Genomic DNA, 18,653 nt, shown 5'->3' on the forward strand with positions numbered 1-18,653 from the left:
ATCCTCTGTCTCCCTCTCCAGCTCCTGCCCTCAACCTTTCCCAGCATCAGGGTCTTTTCCAGTGAGGCAGCTCTTCGCATCAGGTAGCCATAGTATTGGAGCTTCAGTCCTTCCAAAGAATATTCAGGGTTGATTTCCTGGGCTTCCCTGGTGGCTCAGCTGGTAAAGAATCCACCTGCAGTATGGGAGATCTGGGTTTGATCCCTGGGTTGGGAAGATCCCCTGGAGAAGGGAAAGGCTACCCACTCCAGTATTCTGGCCTGGAGAATTCCAAAGACTGTATAGTCCATGGGGTCGCAAAGAGTTGGACATGATTGAGCGACTTTCACTTTCCTGCTCTTTGGAAATTATCAGATCCCTCTTTAGCATGACAGATCTATGGCCGTGCACCCATCATTTGGTGGACTCGCTCGTGCCTGTGGGATAAAGGCCTGTGGGAAGGATTGGTGGAGGGTAAAGCTTCCCCAAGGATGTGACTCCATCATGCCTGTGCACTCATGACCACTAAAGCTTCCTTCGAAGTCAAGGTGATTTGTCCTTCCATCATTTAATGACACTTCTTCTCACTCCTCCTCCAGGGATGAAAGCAACTATAGATCTTCTTTCTTCTAGAAAGGGCTTATTAGTTTCCTTATTTTCATTCGGTTAGATCTCATTATGCTCTCAGCTATCTTATAGTCTCAGAAATCTGTGATTTAGTAACATATTGGGCTCATTCTTAGCATTAGAGTATGAATGATAATCTCATGATTTTTTTTTCATCCCAGCCAGAAGCAGAAGGCTTCCTCCAGGTTTAAGAGTAGAACCATCACTCATGTCAACAAAACATGTTTCTAGGACTTCCCTGGCAGTCCAGTGGTTAAGACTTCTCCTTCCAGTGCAGGGGGTGTGGGTTCAGTCCCTGGTGCAGGAAGATAAAACCCCACATTCCTCATGGCCAAACAACCAAAACATAAAAAGAGAAACAATATAGTAACACATTCAGTAAAGACTTGAAAAATGGTGCACATCAAAAAAATCTTTAAAAAGGAGCATATTTCCCTCAGCCCAGAAACTTATTGTGTACCCCACTTCCAGGCAATATGCTCTCAGTTAAAAGTAACCAGTAGTTTTTATTTCTATCGCATAGATCAACATTACCTGGTTTTGGATTTTATTATAAAAATGAATGTCATATACAGTAGGTACTCTCGTCTGGATTCTTTTACTCAGTTTTATCTGTATGACTCATCCATGCTACATTTGGAAGTAATTCATTTTTTGGTCGTTGCCAAATACTATTCTGTTGTGATAATTAACCATATTTATCATTTGTACTAAAATTGGACATTTGAGTGGATTTGGTTTTGAGTTATGAATAAAACTGCCGTGAATGTTCTTAGGCATGTATTTTGGTGCATTTCTGTTGGTATGTGCTCAGGGGTTGAATTTCTAGGTCCTGGAATTTGCATATATGTGCAGGCTTAGTACAGTCTTGGCAGTTTTCCAAGGTGATTATACAGTGTACGCCTCCCCCGGCCACAGAGTTGCATGAGCATTCCAATTGCCCAGCATCCTCAGTAGCACTTGGGTTTTTCTCAGTCTTTCAAAATTTTAGCCATTCTGATGCCTCATTGTGATTTAACTGGGCTGTTCCTACCAACTTACTTGCCATTTTTATATCTTCTTTGTGAAGTTTCTGTTCAGCTTATTTATTGACTTTTCTATAGGGTTATCTTCTTATTGATTTGTAGGAGGTCCTTGTATATTATGGATATCAGTTCTTTGTCAGATGAATGTTTTATAAATATCTTCTGATCTGTAGCTTTTTTATTCTCTTACTGGTACCTTATGATGAAAAGAAGTTTTTAATTTTAATGAAGTCTAATCTGTCCATTTTTCCCATTATAGTCAGTGCATTTATACCTACCTACCTATTAAGAAAACTTTATCTCCCTGAGCTAATGAATCCCTCCCTAAAAAAAAATTAAATAAAATCTTCTTGAATTATTGTTTAACCTTCATATTAAATCTGCAGTCCGTTTGTAGTGGATTATTCATGTGGTATAAGTTATGGATTAGGGGTGTCTTATCTTCTTAGAGGGCTATCCAGTACTGTTTATTAGACAGATACCCCATCCCCACTGCATGGGAGGGCTTTATTTGTCATAAAGCAGGCAGTTTCATACATGTGAGTCTGTGTGGAAGATTCCATTTCTATTTGTGTATTCTTAGTCTGTTTGTCCTGTTTGTCTACTCTTGGGCCAGTACCATGCTCTTTTCATTACTATAGCTTTCTAATGTATCTTTCTATCCGTTAGGATGATTTCTCCAACTGAATCCATCAAAGTTTGTCTTTTAAAGTTTTGGGTAGATTTTATCATTTACTTCTTTTTTCCTTAAGAAAAAAAAAAAAACACCCTTTATTTAGTACTCTTACTTTCTCAGTGAATTTATGCCAAATGCTTCTCCAAGTTCTAAATAAGACGCCATTGCTTTTAAATCTGAAAATCGTTGTCGGTTCCTGAGAAATTCAGTTTTGTGAAATATATTGTATACAATTGTCCGTAATTCACAAGTGGCTTCCTGTTAGAAATTCTATTTCTTTGAAGCATGCATTAAGCCTTCTTGGCAACAGACTTTGGCTCAAACTTTTTTGTTTTGTTTTGTTTTGTTTTTTAAGACATTATTTCTTTACAAGAGTGAGCCTTGGAAATGGAAATGGTACCATATTACATTCTAGACAAGTTTTGGTCAATTTTTACTACACATAACTGGTATTTTATGGAGCATGGGTGTTACCTTGTGATGTGACTGGAGCCTGTGCTATAGGAAGCAGACAGCTTGTCATGATCAGGCTGTGGTCTCCTGGACATTTCAGCCAGACAGTCTTACAAAATCATCAGCATCCAAAGATGGGAAGATCTCAGAGGTCAGTGGAGGTGGTCGGTGGAGGCTTGAGGCTATAGAGGAAGGCAGGTCTGCAGCAGCTGTAGCCAGGAGGGTGGGATTCCTAGTTTAAAGCTGGCTTAGCCAAGATCCTTACTCTTGCTGCCAAGAGGAAGTATCCTAAAGGAGCTAACTGCTCAGAAAGAAAACAAAGCAAAACAGTCCTTTACAAGGGAGCCTTTATCTTCCCTGCTGTTGATTACCATCTCTGTTTAATTTCTGTGCCCAAACACAGGTTGCTAGTTTCTCTAACAAAAATACTGAAAATATAGAGCCTAAGAAAAGAGAAATGAAACAGACAAACAAACAAAGCCCTCTATATTTTTCTTCCTTGTCTTAAGTTCGGTGGACTTTTAGTATGTGGAAACTCCCCTCTAGTTTCCATAGTCAGGAGACTAGGTCAGGCCCATCTTTGAGACTGGCATTGGATAGGCTCTGAACACGACCATTATTTCCTCACAGTGACTTTGGCAGTTGCACAGACTCAGTATAATGCCCAGTCTCTTTTCAGAGGGTGAGGTCCCTGCTTTATCTGCTTCACTGCTGGAACCAGCGGGATTTGGGGTGGTTATCAAGTCATGCTTATTTATCCTCATTAGTAAATGTCCTTCAGTGCCCTTTTGGCCGGTGGGACTGGTTGCAGACACTGTATCCTTTTTAATGATCTTCCTATCTAGTTCCTTCCATATCATCATCACTAATAAAATCAGGGTGAATGTACAGTATAACCAACTGATAACACACTGCTTCTAGAACCATCCCCTTCTAGCCCCAGGATGGGAAACAGTAAGTAGTAATTTCCTGCTTTAAAGCTTAGACTTAAAGCTTGTTGTTCTTATGTTAAAGAACATAGTTGTTCTTAAACAAACTACGGTTGTTCTTAGATTAAACATATACTGAATATGTATTATAATACTCACAGTTGTGTTTAGTCGCTCAGTCATGTCTGACTCTTGCGACCACATGGAGTGTAGCCCACCAAGCTCCTCTGTCCATGGGTTTTCCCAGGCAAGAATACTGGAGTGGGTTGCCATGCCCTCCTCCAGGAGATCTTTCCAACCCAGGGATCAAACCTATGTCTCTACTGAGCCACCTGGGAAGTCCATGAATAACTTAAGTACTTTTTCAAAAGAATAAATGTGTTTGATGACCAACTGGAAAGCACTGCCCACCCTGATTGGATTCCTGAGGTTAGGGAATCTCTTCTGTGGTTCTGTGAGAGTAGTGTTTCTCACAGTAACTACACAGCAGGTTCTAGATCCATAGAATCCATCTGAATCATCCAGCTGTGTAAGGGAGAAGGGGGTCTCTGGACACAGAGGAGATGCAGGAGGTCCAGCAGCTAAGGAAAATGGGACAGGGTGTGTCAGGCTCACCCAAATCCAGGGAGAGAAGGTCTCGCCTACCTGGTGTCCATACACCATGGGGATATTAAAGTCTCCTTGATTGAGACCCAGACGTGCAGTGTGAGGAATCACATTTCAGGATAAGAGGGCGTTGTGACAGGGGCTCTTTTTAGTGGCCCAGGATTCTGAAACCCAGGAGACTCAGTTGTGACTGCTGGGATTTCCCTGGTGGCCCAGCAGTTAAGACTTCACCTTCCAATGTAGGGTGGGTGCAGGTTCAATCCTCGGTGGGGGAGCTAAGATCCGCATGTCTTACGGCCAAAAAACCAAAACTTAAAACAGAAACAATATTGTAACAAGTGCAATAAAGGCTTTTAAGATGGTCCATATCCAAAAAGGAAAGAAAGAAAGAAAAAAGGGTCTTAAAAAAAAAAAGAAAATATGATTGCCATGTGAGTGTCAATTGAACTGTTTTCCCAGTGAAATTAGTGTCTTTCATGATTTCTCGGAATTAGGCTCAGTACTTCAATAGATCAGATCCCCAGCATCTCCATGACACTGAAAGCACTCTCAACAGAGCTGAAGCTCCTGAAATGGAGAAAGAACCCTCAGTTCCTGCGACTCCAGGTTTGGCTTTGAGGAAGAGGGACTCTTTGGGGTGATGACTTAGTTTCACTTCTCATTGATCCTCCACCTTGCCTTTTAAATCGTAGTAGAGTTGAACTTCCTGTACATCTAACCTGTGTCATGCTATTTCCCACTTTCGTGGCTCAGTTCAAGGTCTTTCCCAGCCTAGCCAGCCACCAAGATTCCATCTCAGGACATCTTCTCTTGGGGGTCTCAGGTTGAATCAAGTGGGTCTGCTTTGCACTCTAGCAACATGCTCTGTCTGCTTCTATTTTGAGATTTTATGTGCAGCCCTGGTCCTGACCTTAAACCCCATGAGATCAGGAAATTGTCACATTCATTTTTTATTCCACTCTCTAGGACAGTTGGCATCTGGCAGGCACTGATACATAGAATGTTTGTGCATTGGGCCCTCTTCTGGAATCTCTTAGTTTGCAAGTCTTTCTACAGGGTTCATTGAACCATTGTAGCCTGATAACTTTGTTCTCATTTTTTTTGAAATCTCTAATGCCTTCAGGAAATGATGATCATGTTCATAAATACTTGTGATTCATTAAATACTCGTGATTCATTACATACTTGTTTATTACATATTCTGTGTCAGGCACTGGGCTCTGCTCTCAGTTGATGTGTCTTTTATAATCTTCCCAACAAACCTATGCATTAGTCCAGTTTTCACACCCAGGTCCATGTGACTGGAGAGGCCCAGCTCTTGTGTGGGCTGGTATAGAGGTCAGATGAAAGATGTTTTATTTACTCTTGCTGGTCTATTCCAGGCAGATACTACTAGATGAAACAAGTGAAGCTGAACACTTTAGCCTCAGCTTGTTAGATGCCCACTGCTAATCTTGCCTTAGAATAGGCAAAGAGTAAGACCTAATTAATTTGTTAAGCATGCCTTACAAAATGGAGCACATTTTGACATTGACAAACGTAGAATCTGGAGAAACAATATGAGCAGCCAAGTTGTTAAGAGATCTGAGGTACAGTCTGGGCAACAGGTACTGAAGTCTAAAATCCAGGCTGGATGCCTAGACAGAAGAATGAGGCACAGGTACAAGAGAGCACCTGGAGACCAAACCAGCCAGTTCCCTGAGACCAGAGATCTCTGCTTGAGCCAAGATGGTCTCTAAAGATTACCCGCCAATCTCAGGACCTACCCCCAGTGTGGGCAACCAAGCCCAACCCTCTGACTCAAGCAGAGAATAGAACTGCTACATTTGATCCTTTGAAATAACTGCTTTACAAAATCTTTCTGCTTTATAAGCAAACTAACTAACAGATGGCTGACTCTGGACATACCTATGGAGACCACTTTCAGCATTTTCATTGTTGGCTGAAGCACACTCTGTTAAATGTGTTCCCAAGTTATTCATCCATTCATACCCACCTGCAAACACCAGAATATATTAGTTATTGAAAGAGTGACACTGATTTCACCAGAGGAAAGTTTCACCAGGAATTTGGGTTAGCACACTGCCATCCCTTTTCCATGCTGTTTTCAAAAACCTTCCTGGCCAGGTGCCTCACAGTGGTAGGCTACAGACAACGTATGTTCTGAACTGGCTGATATCCATTCCCTACTGGGCACTCAGTATTTTTAATATGGACTTGACTTGCATGTGAATTTTTATTTGCTATCCTGATCACTTCACATAAATGAACATCATATTTTATGTAATTCATCTTAATATTCATTCTTCCTGACTAATTATGTTTATCACACTTGGTTTAAGAGGTATGGAAAGCTACCCAATGATAAAGTAGCAAAGATTTGTATGCCAAGTACGTGTTACCGATGTACAAAAGCAAACAAAAAAAAAAACAGAAACCAACACCTAAGATACCAAGTGGTGAATATGCCAGAGTTCTACCAATTGGCCCAATCTACCGACTATGTGTTTTTGTAAGTAAAGTTATATTGGAACACAGCCTTGCACCAAGTCCATAGTTTACATACTGTCTATGGCTACTAATACACAGTCCCAGCAGAGGTGAAGGATTGGGTTAGCAGAAAAGTTAATTCCGGGTTTTCCCATAAAATAGTACTGAAAAATCTGAACGAACTTTTTGGCCAACCCAATATTTTGACAGACACTCTATGGCTCCCAAAGCCTCAGATATTTACTGTTAAGTCCTTACAGAAAAAGCTGATCTCTGCTGTAGACTTTTTCCGTTAATAAAGTCTTCATTCACTTTTTTTGTCCAAAGGTTTACCACTCTGTAAGTTAGCACAGGGAATGTATGTAATCCATCTAAGTCACTCAGTTAGATCGGAGAGAGCCAGGATTTGAATCTAGATTCTCTGGTTTTAGAATCCATTTTTTTAAAGTCACAGCATGAAGCTCCCTTTTCTGTATTGATTTTATGTTTGCATTTATCTTAAAACAAAGGAAATTCCAAACCGATGTGACATAAACAAGTGAAGGACTTGGTTGCTCTGTCACCATATTCCCAACCAAATATTGCCATTACTTCATTACCTATTTTTAGATTTCCTCCAAGCTAGAATGATAGGTCCTGATAAGATAGAATGACTTTGACCTTATCAGGGTGATGGCATTTTTGTTTTTTTGTAAAGTTGGGGCTTGGGGTAAAAATATTACTGAAGATGCATTTGGAAGGTTACACTTTTTGTCTCCCAAGATACATGGTGCTTGAAAGGGTTAAGAAAATCTGTCCATGTATGTAGGGCTGTCACTGAATGACATGGAAAGAATGGGAAACTATAACACAGAATAAAAATTAATCTCAAATTTCTGAAGAAGCATCATCTTTTCGAAGCCCCTGTTGACAGTAAAAATGAAAGTTGTTCAGTCGTGTCCGACTCTTTGTGACCCCATGGAATTCTCCAGGCCAGGATACTGGAGTGGGTAGCCTTTCCCTTCCCCAGGGGATCTTCCCAACCCAGGGACTGAACCCAGGTCTCCCACATTGCAGGCAGATTCTTTACCAGCTGAGCCACAAGGGAAGCCCAAGAATAATGGAGTGGGTAGCCTTTCCCTTCTCCAGGGGATCTTCCCAGCCCACGAATCAAACTGGGGTCTCCTGCATTGCAGAAGGATTCTTTACCAACTGAACTATGAAGGAAGCCCTCAAGTCTGCTGGAAATGCTCTGTGTAGCCATATCCTCGTTTTTTGCAGCAGCACCTCTTTCACAGCTTCACTTTCCATATTTTTGGAACAGTTTTACCCATAAAGTCTTATTATATTTATTTTTAAAATATAACCATATATGTGTGTGTGTGTGTATATATATACATATATATAATTTTGGCTGTGTCCCTCGGCGGGTGGGATCTTTATTCCCCAAACGCACCCCCTGCATTGGAAATGCAGTCTTAACCAGTGGACCACCAGGCAGAGTAGCATGAACAGTAAACCAGGGAAGCAGAAGCAATGAATGTGTTTAATGGAGGCTCAGCTCCCTCCATTGTGGGGAGTGGAAAACTGGTTCTCCAGTGAGACAAACGTGCATGAAAACTGAGAATGGGGAACCTTCATCTGTATATTAAGTCTCCAAATTATTTTATTTCTGTTAGGTTTCTCAGTTAAACCAGAAAAGATATTAGCAATTTTTGTTTGTTTGTTTTGGGGGCTTTCATAATCCAGAGAATCAACTTGGTTTTCCACAGCAGTTCGCCTGTGTAGATAGTTACCATCATAACCATATCTCAGTGGGGAAGAAAATCGGGTTGTAATGTAATTTACATAAAGTTGCAAGGGTATTTGACTTACCTCTCAGCAGCTGTGTGGTAATGTGTTGACACCTTATTGCTATTTTATTCGATTATTTTTAATGCCAGGAGCTATATAGGGTGAGGTGATAATGCTCTCCTTTTCTGTCTCCCATTCCTTTTTGAGAGTTTCTTGCCTGTGCCATGGTCAGCTCTTTTCCGGGTAACTTTTTTTTCCCCTTGAGAATTTTGTCCATTTACTTTCATGTTAGTATTTTATTTCTCTCCCTCAGTCTTGAAACATTCAAAATGTTTACCTTACCAGTTATCCATTTTAAATATAGCAAACCAACAAGGACGTACTGTATAGCGCAGAGAACTCCACTCAACATTATGTGGCAGCCTGGATGGGAGGGGAGAATGGATACGTATCTGTGTATTGAGTCCCTTTGCTGTCCACTTGAGATACTCACAACATTGTTAATCAGCTGTATACTCCAGTACAAAATGAAAAGTTTAATTAAAAAAAATGTTTACCTTATATATTTAGGAATTTGAAAATTTACTTGCCCCTACTGCTTACTGTGAAAGGAATATTTTCCACTTAAACTGCCCCTTGCCTTGGATATAGCAAAACTGGCTCTGTGTTCCACCCCCGGTTCTCACCCATGGAGGCTCAGAAAGGACCGGGAACTTTAAACCCCCTCCCCGTGCCTCACATGCACTCAAGTGAAGACTCGGTTCTGACTAAAAGTCAGTGAGGCTTTAGCCAGCTATGCACAGATCAGAGTCCTAGTTCCCCATGCCTTCTTAGCATGATTACCTTGAACTTCCCTTCTGGCTCTTAAAGTGCCTCATGTCCCCCTGCTCAGCAGACTCTTCTATTCATTTCCTTACTGGCCCAGACAACAAGATACAGCTTTTAATTTTTTTGCAGTCTAGTTGATTTACAATGTTATGTTTAATTTATCTTATATAGAAAAGCGACTCACTTCTATGTTCTTTTTCATATTCTTTTCCATGGTGGTTTATAGTGGGATGTTGAATATAGTTGCCTGTCTACACAGTAGGACCTCGTGGTTTATCCATCCTGTAGAGAGTAGTTTGCATGTGCTAATCCTGAACTCCTCGGCCCTTCCTCCCCCACCCTGCCCCCTTGGCCACCATAAGTCTGTTCTCTGTATCTGAAGATGTTGCTATTGTATGTTACTTGGCTTGCTCTGCTGGTCTCTGTTTGCCTCTTCCACACTGTCTGAGTCTGTGACCTTGGGCAAATCATTAACCTGTCCAAGTTATGGGAATCAATGGGATAGAACAGCAGGGTTTTGCTCAGAGTGTCTGAGATATCCCATGAGGAGGCACCTAAGGTAACTCCTGACCGATGATGGGCACCAGTGAAGGCTGATTTCCTTCTTTCACACTCTCAGAGCTGAAAATGGCATTAGGTACCCAATAGGCTCCCTTAAGATACTTGTGGAATGGTAAAGGAGTATTTCCAATTTCCATCACTCTTTAAAACACGTAATTGCTCAAGTCTCTAGTTTTTGCCAGTCATGGGACTTTCTGAAATTTCTGCCTGGAACTCCAGAATTTCACTTTATGCTAAAGCACCATTTTACTCTATTTAAACATAACCAAATGCCTTAAGGTTGATTCCTGGTATCTTTTTCTGAACCAATTATAAATCATTTCAAGTCAGGGGAATTTAATAAGAAAAGGCAGAACCAGAGTTTAAGCTGCTGACTAACTTCTTACTGACTCTCCCAGAATTGTATCACCTTTACGATATTTTAAATCTTAGACCCAAACAAAGTCTTTCAGTTACTTGCAATGTTAATATTTAAAAACCCTAATTCCATGCCTACTTTTCATGGGTGTCTATGTGTAATCGCCCAGTTGTGTCCAACTCTTTGTGACCCCATGGACTGTAGCCCACCAGGCTCCTCTGTCCATGGGGATTCTCCAGGCCAGAATACTGGAATGGGTTGCCATGCCCTCCTCCAATGGATCTTCCCAACCCAGGAATCAAACCCAGGCCTCTTAATATTGCAGGCAGATTCTTTACCATCTGAGCCACCAGGGAAGGCCATGAATACTACAGTGGGTAGCCTATTCCTTCTCCAGGGAATCTTCCCAACCCAGGAATCAAACCAGGGTCTCCTGCATTGGAGGCAGATTCTTTACCAGCTGAGCTACCCCACTTTTTCTGTAGAGAATCTTAGGAACCAAACAAAGATGTCTTCTGGAGCTGTGTCTTTATAATCTTCAGAAGTAAGTCCATGAACCCAATAACCCTGAGAATGTTTCCAGTCTCCGCAATTCTCTTTATAATTTTCATCCTTCATGTTGTAATTTGTGTGTGTAAGTAAAGCATCATGAGATTATGCAGATATATAATTTAAGAGGCTCACATAGACTGACCCCTTGTCAAAAGGCTTAAAATTGTCAAATCAGGACTCCGCCATATAGCACAGATGGATATGGACAGAAAATCACATCCCTGTGTCCTGAGGACACTTCTGCCCACTTCATACCACCATCAGATTTTTATATCCTGTATTTGAAATCGACAAGGCAAACCATCACAAAGAAAAGTTAAGCCGCATGTTCTAAACCAGATTCTAGTTTCCTGTAAATCAGTGGTTTTGTGCCTCTTTTTTTGATGTCAGTGTATCTGAGGAACATGACACGTTTGCATCATGGGGGATGGTACTCACCATGGCAATAAGTCTCAGCAGTGGGCCCCCGGGTCTTTCTCTTCCTTCCCCTGATGAATTACTGCCATGGCATGTCATGTGATCCAAAGCACCTTTCTTGAATCGGTTGCTCTTGTGCACACCCAGCTTGAATATCATCCCTGACACTTTCATTCAACACATTCTCTAAAACTTCTATTTATTTGTTAATTTTTGGCTGCGCTGAGTCTTTGTTGCTGTACATGGGCTTTCTCTAGCTGGGGAGACCGGGGGCTGTTCTTCCTTGCAGTGGCGTCTCTTGTTACAGAGCACAGGCTCAAGGCCCTCAGACTTCAGTAATTTATGGGCTCAGAAGTTGTGGCACACGGGTTTAGTTGCTCCACAGCATGTGGGACCTTCCTGGACTGGGGATTGAACCTGTGACCCCTGCACTGGCAGGAGGGTTCTTATCTGCTGAAATTCTCAACACGTTTTTAATAAGCACTTTCTGTGGGCCTGACATATTGACCACAGACATCTTGAAACTACCTGCTCTGGTTCTTAGGAGAGTAAGAAAGGGCTGTCAAAAGATGAGAATCTATAAATGAACATGCTGTTGTATGTATACACTAATAAGTGAAACAGACCAGGTAGACAGGCTGTCCTTGTCCAAAGAAGCTAGATGCTCTCAGCTGTAACAAATAGCTGTGTCAGGAGTGAAGCCTAGTTTTATGCCAGATCTTCCTGTTTTCAGGTAAAATATCCCAACATCTATAGGTTGACAACTTATTAGAAAACTTTTTCTGCACTGTCAACCAAACATAATGGATTTCTGTTCGTCACTTTGGTATGGTGGGAGCTACATCAGAAATGAGGGTGGACAAGTTCTTTCCACATAAGAAAGAGCACAGGGAAATCTTCAGTTATGCCCCAGAAATCGCTCTGTATTCTAACATGGAATGATCATGATATACTGAGGACTGTCAAGAAGTATGTCACCAGGTTAATGGCAACCCACTCCAGTATTCTTGGCTAGAGAATTCCATGGACAGAGGAGCCTGGTGGGCTACAGTCCATGGAGTCACAGAGAGTCAGACATGACTGAGTGACTAACTCTAAAGACGGTCCTTAAGCATAAGATTCAATTACTTAATTTCATGTAATTGAAACCTCTAATAAAGCATTGTACACTCTCAGTTTAAAAATATTTATTAAGTGTCATCATCCATATACTTATAGTCTGTTTTCCCCTTTCTACAAAAAGCTTCCATCAGGAGACATGCTTACTCATGGTTACCCCCTCTATTAAGCTTGGTAGTTATGTAATTAAACATGGCATGGGAAACCATGCCTCTTCACACGCAAGCATTCAGAATTCTCTAAATGAATCCGTCTTTCTGTTTTGTGAAAAGCACTTTAACATTTCAAAGGTTTTCGCATCTGCCGTATCATTGTCTGCCCCTGCTTTCAGATGGTCTATAAATAACTCATATGTTCTATAAAATTTTAAATGGAGACACGTGTGCAAGATCAAGGTGTGTTTTGACTCAAGTTTTGTATGGATGCTTTGAAATATGCTCCCCTGACAGGAGACTGCATCCTCATGCCTTTGCTCACACTGTGGATTCCCCCAGAACAGTCTTTTCTCCTGAACCCACATGTCATTCAAGGTGCAAATCTGATGTGTTCTTCCCTTTTCTGAGCATTTTATATTTGGCACTGTACCGAGTTTACGTCCTACTCTGACTTGTCCTATTCTGTATACCTGCCTCCCATGTTACCTTGTGCATCCCTCAGAGGAGGAGCTTTTTCTGAGTGCCTTCACTCATTAGCTTAGCTGAAGCCCTTGGTAAGTTGTTTCAGGGAGGGTAGTCTAGAATGAAGGCATCTCAACAGAGTTCAGTTTTTTTTTTTTTTTTTTTTTTTTTTAGATTATTTTTACGTGGACCATTTTTAAAGTCTTTAGTGAATTTGTTACAATATTGCTTCTGCTTTATGTTTTGGGTTTTTTTGGGCCATGAGGCATATGGGATGTTAGCCATTGCCATCCAGGAATTGAACCCGCACCCCTTTCACTGAAAGGCAGTCTTAAGTACTGGACCATGAGGGAAGATCCTAGTTTTAGACCAACATTTTGAAATCAGACATACCTCGTTTTGATGCTCATGTCAATAGGGTAGCAGCTGTGTGACCTCGTACATGTTACTCAACCTTTCTGAGTCTGTTTCTCTATCTCAAATTATGATAATGAAAAGACACTTATAGGAGGTGGTGTAGCACCTGGTACAGAGTGGGTTGGATATCAGTGACCCTTCCCCTCTTATCTCCTCTGTTGTTTTAATCATTCCTCATATCCCTGCCCCTCCTCCCTCATTTATCCCAACCTTGTAGCTGGGACAAGAGCTAGGCTTTGGAGTCTAATCTGTTTGAAATCCTAGCATTTCTCTGTGTCTTATTAGATCTGGAGCCTTTGACAAATGACTTGAGTGCTTTAGACTCAGTTTCCTCAATTCTTAAAAGAGGGTAATAAAACTCATTGTCACACAGTGTTGTTCAGAGTATGAATGAGCAAACATATGTAAAGGATCTTGAGCATTGCCAGAGCATGGTAAATATTCAAGCATTGAATGAATCAAAACCACTACAGAGATACTGTAAACCGTTTTGAGCTGGTTTTAGACAGAGATGAAGCCTGAACTAAAAAGAGGACCATAAAATCTGTACTTTCTGTAAATATCAGCAGTGAATTAGATAATTTTGGTTAAGCTAGGGATGTGATGTTTCTTATTACTAGAATTTAGAGGTTTGAAAAATATAAAGTATTTGCCCAAACCTAAAATTTTGATGCATTTCCACATTATACTTAGTGTCTTTGTACACTGCTGTTCAGCTGGCTGATGCTAAAGCTAAAAATAGTTGAAGGTCCAACCAGTGCCCAGAGCATTCTTCTTCCCAAGTTCTTCTCTGCCTCTTGAAGTGGACAGACAGGCTGTGTTTCAAAGACATACCCCCAGGACTGCTCTGGAAGAGAGTACACACTCCCTAGCCTCATACCTCCGAGCCAGAAGTTGGCGAACTTTTTCTGTAAAGGGCTGAATGGTAAGGCTTTCGGGGCCCATATATAGTCTCAGGAGGATATTCTTCTTGTTCGTTGTTACCACTGTTTAAAATGATCCTTTAAAAATGTCAAAGCCATTCTTAAGAAAAAAGGCCACAGATTAGATTGGTCCCACCAATAATAGTGTGCAGACTCTAGGCCCTGAGGGGGCTTCCCAGGTGGCGCTAGTGGTAAAGAACCTTCCTGCCAATGCAGGAGACATGGGAGACGTGGGTTAATCCCTGGGTTGGGAAGAGCCCCTGGAGGGGAAATGGCAACCTACTCCATTATTCTTGCCTGAAATATTCCATGGACAGAGGAGCCCTGCGGGTCGCAAAGAGTCAGAGGCAACTGAGCATGCGCACACTTCCTACAGATGTTTGAAGAGAAGAAAGAATGGTCTTGAAACCTTGATGAACTAAAGCTTTCCTTTAAGTAAAGGAAAATACACTTACAACAGTTTTGTTTTTTTTTTAGTATTAAAGCAATATAATATTGTAGGGGAGGGAAAAGTTTTCTCTACCCTCCTAGTGTCCCTGGCTGGGTCTGAAAATTAAACCAACAAAGACAGATTAACAGGAGAAGAACAGACACATTTGATGGAACTTTTGCCGCCATATGAGAATCTCCACAAGAGAATGCAGGCCCTGGAAGAAGCGACCAGAGCTGGGAGTGTTTATACCCTGTAGACAAAGAAACAGTAACTTTGTAGAGAATTGATAAGACAAAGGTCTTGGGCTTAGAGTAGTAAATGGTGAAGAAATAACTAGGAAAATAGGATTAGTTTGAGAAAGTTTGCCATTTAAATAATATTTAATAATGTCATTTGCAGCAACATGGATTGTCATATTGAGTGAAGTAAGTCAGAGAAAGACAAAATATCATGATATCACCTATATATGGAACATTAAAAAAGAGCACAAATGAACTTATCAACAAGACAAATATAAAGTTACAGATATAGAAAACAAACCTGTGACTTTCAGGGGGTAAGAGCAGGGAGGGATAAATTGGGAGATTGGAGTTGACATATACACACTGCTATATATAAAATAGATTACTAATAAGGACCTACTCTATAGCACAGGAGAGTCTGCTCAATACTCTCTAATGACCTATGTGAGAAAATAATCTAAAAAAGAGTGGATATATGTATATGTATAACTGATTCACTTTGCTGTACAGCAGAAACCAATACAACATTGTAAATCAACTCTACTCCAATAAATTAAAAAAAATAATAATAGCATTTTACTATGACCAAATACACCCAAATATGACTGTTACATTGTAGAATTATAGAAGAGATCACTTTCTGTTTATAATTTTTAATTTTCTGAGTTTTATATCACAAACACATAATTTTACTATCATAAAAAGGAAGTTTCTTTGTACAGAGTTCTTGGTCCCAAATGCTAGTCTCTGGTGGTGAGGAGGGTTTCGCTCCTCCTGGTTCAAGGCGAGGGGGGCCTTTCACATCAGAATTTTGTGACCTGTTTCAGAGAAGAAAGGTGAGATGGGGAGAGTCAGAGTGAGCTTCCTGTTTCGGTTGTTTTTTAAAAGAGTGCTTGAGCTTCAGATATTTAATATGCCACGTTGCCGTATCTGAGGGCAGCTTGTTCTGAACCCCATCAACATTTAATGAGCACTTTTGCTTCTGTGGTACTACCGTATTTTCTAGTCGATTTTTTAGTCATTTTGTAGCGGGACGTCCTCTCACTGCTGTTTCCCATTGGAAGCTGATGAGGAACATAGGAAAGCAGATGGCGCACAGACTGTCGAAATGAAAAACACAGAAGAAAGAGCTGCGTGAAAGCAATATTTAATCATAACATGAAAAGCTCGTAGTGGCAACTTCTCCATTATGTTAAATTTCATTCATTTCTGTGCATTCTGGGTATGCGTTTAAAAACAGAGGTTGTAAGTTTCCATCCTCATGCCCATCTCCCATGGGGTTTTGGCTTTGTCTCTTGCAGGACTATGATTTGAGCCAGCTCCAGCAGCCTGATACGGTGGAGCCGGATGCCATCAAGCCAGTTGGAATCCGACGGTTGGATGAGAGGCCCATCCATGCGGAGCCCCAGTACCCGGTTCGATCTGCAGCCCCACACCCAGGGGACATCGGGGACTTCATTAATGAGGTGCTGAGAGAGATTCGATTTCTTTAAAAGGGTGTTTATTGGATGCTAACAGTGCTATTGAGGCTTCCCCGGTGGCTCAGTGGTAAAGAATTCACCTGCCAGTGCAGGAGATGCACGTTCGGTCCCTGAATCAGGAAGATCCCCTGGAGGAGGAAATGGCAACCCACTCCAGTATCCTTGCCTGGAAAATCCCATGCACAGAAGAGACTGGTAGACTGCAGTCCATGGGCTCTCAAAGAATTGGACACAACTGCGCAACTAAACAACAGAAGTTCTATGGAGACGACAATTTGATGAGAACATAGCTATGTAGTTCATTAAAATACAGCTCTTTATTTTAATGTTATTTTTGTGCAAAAGCCAATGTGACTTCAGTAACAGAGAACAGATGAGATGGCTCTGATCATCCCAAAAGAGATCTGTCAACTACTATTCTGTATTTGTAAACCACAGCCTTATATGTTACCAGTATTAGTCACACTCTCTCCCAAGGATTTTTCCCATGATTACAAGTAATCAATAGGCTAAAGATATTACGCTCTGTGTTTAAGTCGCTCAGTCATGTCTGACTCATTGTAACTCCCTAGACTGTAGGCTGCCAGGCTCCTCGGTCCCTGGGGATTCTTCAGGCAAGAATACTGGAGTGGGTTGCCATGCCCTCCTCCAGGGGATCTTCCAAACCCAGTGATCGAACCTGAGTCTCTCGCGTTGCAGGCAGATTCTTTACCGACTCAGCCACCAGGGAGGCTCAAGAATACCGGAGTGGGCAGCCTATCCTTTCTCCAGGGGACCTTCCTGACTCAGAAATCGAACTGAGGTCTCCTGCATTGCAGGTGGATTCTTTACCAGCTGAGCTACCAGGAAAGCCCCAATGATATTATAGCGTATTCTAATTTCATTTATTAGCACTAATACATGCGATAATAGCTCATTTTCATTTCCCTCACACTGTACCCTTTGAATCCCACAAATGAAGAAAATTCAGTGACTACCCAAGTGACTCAGTGGTAAAGAACCCACCTGCCAAGTGAGGAGACATAAGAGACACGGATTTGATCCCTGGGTTGGAAAGATACCCTGGAGGAGGGCATGACAACCCACTCCAGTCTTCTTGCCTGGAGAATCCCATGGACAGAGGAGCCTGATGTGCTATAGTTCCTAGGGTCACTAAGAGTCAGACACAACTGAAGGAACTTAGCACACATGCACCCAACAACTAGAGAGTTCCATCAAATAAGATTAGCAGGAAGAGCAGCTAAATTAAATATTATGTAAGTGATTTAAATACTTGTCTAGTTGAGGAGTTTTAAGAGCTTCTGCAAGAGGCAGGCTAATTCTCTGTTGAATATAACAGATAATGATTTCCACTGTCAAAATTATTATGGCATTCTTTTATTTCATTACTGACCAAGAGTTCTGCTACATTTAATCCTGAAGTTTTGAAGTCAAATGATTTAATACTGCTTCTTTTGATCATGTCTACAGTTTTGCTGCAATTCTTTGGAATTTTTATTGTTAGTTTAAGAGAATGATACATATTGATATTGATTCTCTGGCCGTGTCCTAGCATTCAGAAACAGCAAGACCAGAATTGGTCTCAGTGCCTTTCACAGTGGAAAGCATCTGTTGTATATTATTGCCTTCAGTCCTGTGCTGATAAGATTCATTTCCTGAAAATGAAAGGGTTAGCCACTCAGTCATGTCCAACTCTTTGCAGCCCTATGGACTGTAGCTCACCAGGTCCTTTGTCCATGGGAGTCTCCAGGCCAGAATACTAGAGTGGGTTGCCATGCCCTCCTCCAGGGGAACTTCCTGACTCAGGGATCAAACCCAGGTCTCAAACATTGAGGCAGATTTGGAAGCCCCATTTCTTAGGCTTTTTTGAAACAATCATATATTACATCTACATAATCAATCTACCTTAGGTTTTTAGATGCTTTTATAGTTTGTAGGAAAAATTTTGAAACACAATTAGCTAATCTGTCTCTACAAATATTCATTACTATCTATTCCTAAAATACATGCTGCTTTTTGAACATGTCTATTCAATTCTGTTAAATAGTTAATAGGTTAATTTGTAGTAGACATGATTTAAAAGCTGACAGAAAGCAAAAACAAAGCACAGGTAACTCCTTTATGTATAAAAATATGCCCTGACTTTT

General features: G+C 41.2%; 1 protein-coding gene across 2 annotated transcripts in view; it reads left to right on the plus strand.

The window, feature by feature from the left end:
- The window catches only part of CDH2 (cadherin 2), a 240,866-nt gene that overhangs the window by 210,789 nt on the left and 11,424 nt on the right, over positions 1 to 18,653 (plus strand). For both annotated transcript variants that reach the window (XM_069569104.1, XM_069569105.1), the window contains one exon: positions 16,327 to 16,491. In XM_069569104.1, the coding sequence (XP_069425205.1) occupies positions 16,327 to 16,491 (165 nt within the window). The remainder of the gene's footprint in view (positions 1 to 16,326; positions 16,492 to 18,653) is intronic.

Source organism: Ovis canadensis, chromosome 23, assembly GCF_042477335.2.
Source record: "Ovis canadensis isolate MfBH-ARS-UI-01 breed Bighorn chromosome 23, ARS-UI_OviCan_v2, whole genome shotgun sequence".
NCBI classification, from domain to species: domain Eukaryota; kingdom Metazoa; phylum Chordata; class Mammalia; order Artiodactyla; family Bovidae; genus Ovis; species Ovis canadensis.